Below are 6,373 nucleotides of genomic sequence, written 5' to 3'. Positions count from 1 at the left end.
ATATCATGACATTTTGCAAGTTCCCCTTCACATTTTGGCATTTTGTTTTTGACATAATCAACCACATCTTCTTGGTTGAGAAGTATGTTTTTGTAGCGGGTGTGGGATGTAGAAGTACATGAAGTATTTGAGAAGTCTTCGCTTGTTCACAGTCAGGGTGTGCCTGCTGGGATGCAATAGATTCTCAAACGATAATGACAATACATTTTACCCAAGTTTATTTTTGTATTCTTTGTGTTTTTCTTTTGCTTTCGTTACTTCTTATTTCTTCTTTTTTTCTTCTTCTTCTTTTTTGTGTGTTCTTGTCCAGAGAGTGAAAATTAAGAAATGTGTCAGGAGAGGTAAATAAGCCACAGGCGTATACAGCTGACCTCCCCTCAACTTAAGCAGAAAAACAAACAATAAAAGAAAGGGAGAATAAGTTAAAAAAAAAAACAACAAAAAAACAAAAACTAAACTTACACAATTCAGAAAGGTACAATAAAAGATAAAGGACAACACAAAGCACTGAGCATAAAAAACAATCAGTGGACAGCAATCAATCAACAATCCAAAAAACGAAGAAATAATGACATATAATGGTATATTTAGATAGATAAATAGATAGATAGATAGATAGATAGATAGATTAAGGGCTTAGTCAATCATGTCAATGACAGAGCCCCAAAAGTCTTATTGAAAAAGTGAAGGAAAAGTCTTAATATTCACTTTGAAAACGCTGCAAGAAAAAAACATCATGATACATTTTAAATAAGCGTCCGTCAATAAGACCTGAAAAAGGTCTAGTACCTCTGTGGGAAGGAATCCTGTTTATGTGGCATTTCTGTAAAAGGTTGGTTGGTGCTGAGAGTGCAGCCTGTCGAGAGCTCTTGGAAATATTGCGCATGCCAGATAACCTGCATTCATTGGTTTTTGATGACTTAAGCTAAAATGCCGTTGCTGTTGATTGTGTGTACGTGTGGGCTGTAAATCGTCCAATTGTCTCACAAGGCATCTCTGCTTTACCCAGAGATTTTAATGTAAAATCAGTACAGAAGAGAATGTTGCCAAAATCTAGCACCACTGTTTGAAAGCTTCAATAATTCAATGCTGAACTGATAAATTGGATTCTTGTTTAAGTGTTGTAATCATTTACCCTTACTCACATTCTGTATATTATCTTGCTCCAGAGTAGTTTTAAGTTTGTTATTCTGCTATGTTTAATGACACATAGAAAAAAAGGGGAAATGTGGAGAAAAAACAGCAAGGCAATGACTTTCAATGCTCGCAAAAAACCTCATGTAAAACAGGATGATACATACACCACCACGACCCAAGCATTCTTAATAAAGTCCCATCATAAATAAGGAACTGAATGATTCATTTCAGAATGGATTTCTGTCAATGTTCTCCACTGGTGGTGAGTTCCTCCTTTTGTCTAAATTGTGGTGAGTAGGAGTAAAGGCTAGCTCCAAGATGCAGATACAATCTGGGCCCTCTGTGTTTTTGCTTCAGTAACATACAGGGGAAAGTACCATCTGGATTCCTCTTTGCTCTATACATACTCGGGGCACAGCAGAGCAGAGTCAGACATCAAGACGTCCTCATCACATGCACACACTGAGCTCAGGAAGCAAACCCACACACACACTGCTTTGGTGTGCAGAGGAAACTCAGGACTGTCAGCTCTTAACATCTGTCTTCCTGCGCTAGCCAGGCTCAGGCCACTCAGAGCTCTGCCGTCGGACTGACGATGCCACAGCATACCCACAGTTCTCTAACCCACGTTCTCCTGTTGTGGATCACCACCCTCTCCGTTGTCCAGCTTGGGTTCATCGTCTTCTTCTTCACAGCTGGACGGGTGAGACCTCTTAAAATATCCTCAGATAGACTTAACAGTATCTTATGGGCATTAATGATGAGATACAAACGTAACACTGTCAGCTTAAATAGTTTTACCACAGCTGCATCACATTTGAACAACTTACCAAAGGACAAATGTCAGTACTGGTACGTTTAAACACCTGTGCCACACAGCTGTTCTTTCTTGTGGTTTGGGTAGTAGCATTGCTGGTGAGAAAGACGCCCCTGCCTGTGGTCTGCAGCTGGTTACCCCTATCAATGAAATCTTAGAGAAGTTTGTTTAAGATCAGAGATAAAGGAAAGCAACACAACAAATACAGCCTTAATGGAGCATAAGTGGTATAATCTGAAGGAAATATGTAAGCTTTATGGTTGACTACCAATGAAGTATAATCACTGTTAGTGTTTTTACAGGAGAATGCTTTGGACAGACAATGCTTCAATTCAAAAGTTTGATTCAGCATTGTCAAATTTATCATCATGAGCATATTTTGTGCTTCTGTTTCCTTCTCCAGTCTCAGAACAGTAGCGATGTAGCACGACAGCACACAAAGGCAAAAATCCAGGCAAACAATACATCCTCGGTAAGATAACCGCAGCTTCAGAGTTTGTGCTTCGCCCGTTGGCTTCACTGTGTTGTGTTGTATGTTCTCCCAATCAGATTACACATGTTCTTGGTGATTAAGATGTCATGCTGTTACTTCTAGTACTACTATGGTTTTGCAATCCCAATGTTCAGGACACACAAACATTGCAGACCTGGCAGCTCTTTCTCATATTACTTTTCTTCTGAGTTAGACAGCCTTACCGCTCTCCTCACTTCTTGGAGGAAGCACAGTGACGTCATTACCACATTCGGGGAAATGCCACTAAACTAAACTGTGTTGTCTCTTCATTTTCCTTCTGAAGATAGTGTATGATCTAATCTGTTCTCACTTTTAAGCGGGAGGCTCTGGTCTCATCGCCGCGTTGAAAAGAAAATCTGTGTAGCTGGTCTGTGTGTCACTGTGGGAGCCATGCAGGCACCATACTTGTGTTTGTTAATGCTTTGAGATTAATGGATTTCTTTCTCTTTCCACAGTACCCCTCTGAGCCTGGAATTCCCTTGGGCGGAGGCAAAATGCTCACCTTTAGGGCCACTGAAGGTAAGGCTAGTTTAAGCATTTCCATACTCACCTGTATAACAAAGGCTGTAAAAGTGTGGACATATTGAATCAGGTCACCATTCGCAAGCTGTTTGAAGTAGAGATAACACCCTGGTTATTGATTGGCTTTGTGTGAAAATGTTGCCACAGGATATTCAGAATATCTGAGTAGTTCTCGGAAAACAAACTTGCAGCTAATAGCAACTTTCCTGTCACCCACAGTCAACAGAAAAATTACGTGGGTAGCAAGAAGTCCAGACGAACGCCTGATCTCAGGAATAGAAGGAGGAAAAGTTCTAAAAATAAAGAAGGATGGATATTACTTCCTAACTCTTCAGGTAACATTGAATTCATGCCTTGCAAAAGCATCATGGCATACAGTCAGTCTGAAGGCAAAGGACAAAGATCTCCTGAAGGGTTGGATTAACAACAACACATGCAGCACAGGCTCCCTCTCAAAGGTGGAGGAGCTTCCTGCTGGAAGCACTTTGGAGGTCACCGTCAACAAGACAGCTCCCGATGAAACCATTAATCAAAAAGAATCTCACCTGGATATCATCTACATTTTCAAGCCTTGGAAGTAGCTCAGACATAATACACATCTATATGCTAAAGCACTGGCCTGTTCCAGGGCACTTTCCATTTCTGCCTAGATGCCAAGATGGTAAAGCGAACTTATTGATCTTACCAAACAAACCTCTGTCCTTGCCTCTGGATTACCAGATCACTTAACTGTCTTCCTGCAGTCAGATAGGTGACAGAGAATGCAGGATTCAACACTGAGGAATGTCTTTTACCTGCAGGCTGGGTAAAAGCCACGCCTATTTAAATTCTGGTCCACTCCAAAGAAAAATCCACCCTAAAACAGAATTGACATTGATTCAGCGTTCAATTATTTTGGCCAGTAAAGTAAATTTACGATATAGCAGCACCAGGATTGGTCTTAGGTTGATGTCACTACAAATCTGCTTCTCTGAGATAAGATAAGACAAGGCAAGGCAAGACAAGACAAGATAAGATAAAACAAGACGAGATAAGATAAGACAAAACAAGACAAGACGAGATGAGACAAGACAAGACGAGATAAGACAAGACAAGATAAGATAAGACAAGACAAGAGGACAAGAAGACAGTAGCACAAAGACAGAAATAAGTGCAGATAGAGGTGAGAGATGTAAAGAAATATAAGATAAAAATAAATAAAATAACAGGTATATAACTAGTATCAGAATAGAAGTAAAAATACAAACTGAAGGAAAGATGTTTTCAAATTCACACTTTAAAACTAAGCTGTACAGTACCAGAAACACATGAGGTATACTGTATGTTCACAAAGGTTAGAAAAGCTAAATTGTCATTGCTTCTCAAATAGCTGGGATCGACCCAGCTGGCCATCAACGTCGCAAGACGATGATATTTGATTGACTTTAGGTTGTGATGTCGGGTGACCAAAATCTAATGTCAGTACAAAATTTAATGCCAACATCAATTTAATGTAGAATGCAGATGACGTTAATATTTTGTTGGTTTTAAGTCGTGTTGTAAAGTAACCAAAACTCAGGGACTTCCAAACTTCTCATGCCAATGTCATCTTGATGTAAGTATGGAAAACAAACCCAGCATCTGCAAAATGTTATATGTTAATGTCCATGCAACGTAAAATTCTAACATCTAACGTAACGACTTCCAATCAAAATTTAACGTCTGTCTGATGTAAGAGTCCAACATCCGGTGCCAGCTGGGAAGGAGGACATATTTAGTTATTTATTTTTTCCCCTTTACTGGAGTTTCTTAATAATAAAATGTGCAGTTAACTGCAAGAATGTATTTTGTGCCGCATCTACCGGCAGAATTGTGTTATTTGCACCACAGCTCCTATTTGATTTGTTTCTTTATGTTTTGACGCATATAAGTTACATATTTATGTTGTATTTATTTATTGTTTGGACCTAAAATATATTCTGTATACAGATACTGTATTTAACAAAATTTCATGGGCAGGTCAGAAACTAACCAATGAATGTATGTCACTGTGTGACAAGGTATGTCATTGTGTGGCATACATACAGTATATTGTTTGTGAGTCACTGTAATGTTTGTACAGTGTTTTCTGTATTAATTAATATAATAATACAGTGAAAACTGTACAAACTAGATGACATGGTTGGTAAGTGTTTATTAAGCTAAGACAAAAGTGCAAAAATGTGGATGTGTTTTTTTTAAAGGGAAACGTTTCACAATCTGTGGTGATTTCACAAAATGGAACGTGTTATGTAATTATGTAAAAACAAGAACCGCATTACATACATTACTATTCATGATCTAAATTGAAAAGCGAAAAGAGACAGACCGAATCTCCTTCACTACCTGTATGTATCACACATTGTATCACATGAAATCATGACTTGTGGTGGTTTGTGCGGAAAGTTTCGTTTGTTAAGAGAGTTGAAAGAAATATTTGGTTTTGTCAATGATTGTCAGTTTTGTTTTTTTTTTTTTTTTTTTTTTTTAAAATGCAACAAGGATCTGCTCACACCCTGACGATGCGTGCATATTTGTGTGATTTAAAAAGCATTTGTCCTGGGAACTTTTTAACACATGTCTTTACATCTGACTACATCAAGATACTGTAACTGCTGCCATGAAAAGGTCCAAATTAAAAGCTATGTGTTCATCATACTATTTATTTGATGTGTTTAAAAGCCCCAATATGGAAATAAACACAGCAAATTAAATTACAATAATGAATTAGTCGTTTTGACTGTGAGTCATTTTTGTGCCCCTGGATATGAAGTGAAAGTGAGAGGTCATAAATTAACAGCGAGACCCTGCAGACAATGAGTCAGTATTTACAAAGATACAGCGGGACCCTCCCTGCCATATGCTTTCGAAGAATATCCCCTCCAGACTCTGACAGCAAAATAAAAATCCTGCACCTTACACAAACATCCAACATCTTATGTTCTGACCTACATTACAACAACAGAAACGCAAAAGGTTATTGGAACATGATATTCGTCATCACTGCCAAGACACAGAATTTCCAGGTTACTGAGGTTTCATCTGAAAACTTCAGACTTCAGCAGCAGAGTTCCACAACTGTATTAGCTGTTGCAACCGCAGCTTTCGATTACACTGATGAGTGCGGTCCAAGATGTTGAATTCAAATGCACAAAGCAGATATGCTATTACCACCCACTCTGTGTCATTTATTAGAGGCTTCTGCATGGGTTGGTTTGTTCCCACCTTTGCTTTCCACCGCCTGACTGCACTGCAGGTGTACAAGAGCCTCTCTATCCACAAAAACATGTATGGCGGCTTCTGTGAAAACCCTCATTTCCGTCATTTCCACCCAAATGTCACTGTGTGTGAGCGGTGTCAGACAT

General features: G+C 38.9%; 1 protein-coding gene across 1 annotated transcript; it reads left to right on the top strand.

Annotated features, from left to right (window-relative positions):
- Positions 1-1,385: 1,385 nt before the first annotated feature.
- On the top strand, positions 1,386-5,735 carry LOC125879794 (uncharacterized). Its single transcript, XM_049561874.1, has 5 exons — positions 1,386-1,427; positions 1,693-1,840; positions 2,358-2,426; positions 2,924-2,987; positions 3,210-5,735. Exons 2-5 carry the CDS (start codon positions 1,733-1,735, stop codon positions 3,569-3,571), a joined length of 603 nt encoding a protein of 200 aa, XP_049417831.1. The 5' UTR covers positions 1,386-1,427; positions 1,693-1,732; the 3' UTR covers positions 3,572-5,735.
- Positions 5,736-6,373: the final 638 nt, after the last annotated feature.

This window comes from Epinephelus fuscoguttatus, linkage group LG19 (genome assembly GCF_011397635.1).
Source record: "Epinephelus fuscoguttatus linkage group LG19, E.fuscoguttatus.final_Chr_v1".
Lineage (NCBI taxonomy): Eukaryota > Metazoa > Chordata > Actinopteri > Perciformes > Serranidae > Epinephelus > Epinephelus fuscoguttatus.
This window is presented reverse-complemented; position numbering and strand designations above follow the sequence as displayed.

Excerpts from the sequence above, each read along its gene's own strand:
- LOC125879794 (XM_049561874.1), top strand. The coding sequence starts at position 1,733 with ATGCCACAGCATACCCACAGTTCTCTAACCCACGTTCTCCTGTTGTGG. Across the intron at positions 1,841-2,357 it reads TCTTCTTCACAGCTGGACGG|TCTCAGAACAGTAGCGATGT; the intron begins GTGAGACCTCTT and ends TTCCTTCTCCAG. Across the intron at positions 2,427-2,923 it reads AGGCAAACAATACATCCTCG|TACCCCTCTGAGCCTGGAAT; the intron begins GTAAGATAACCG and ends CTCTTTCCACAG.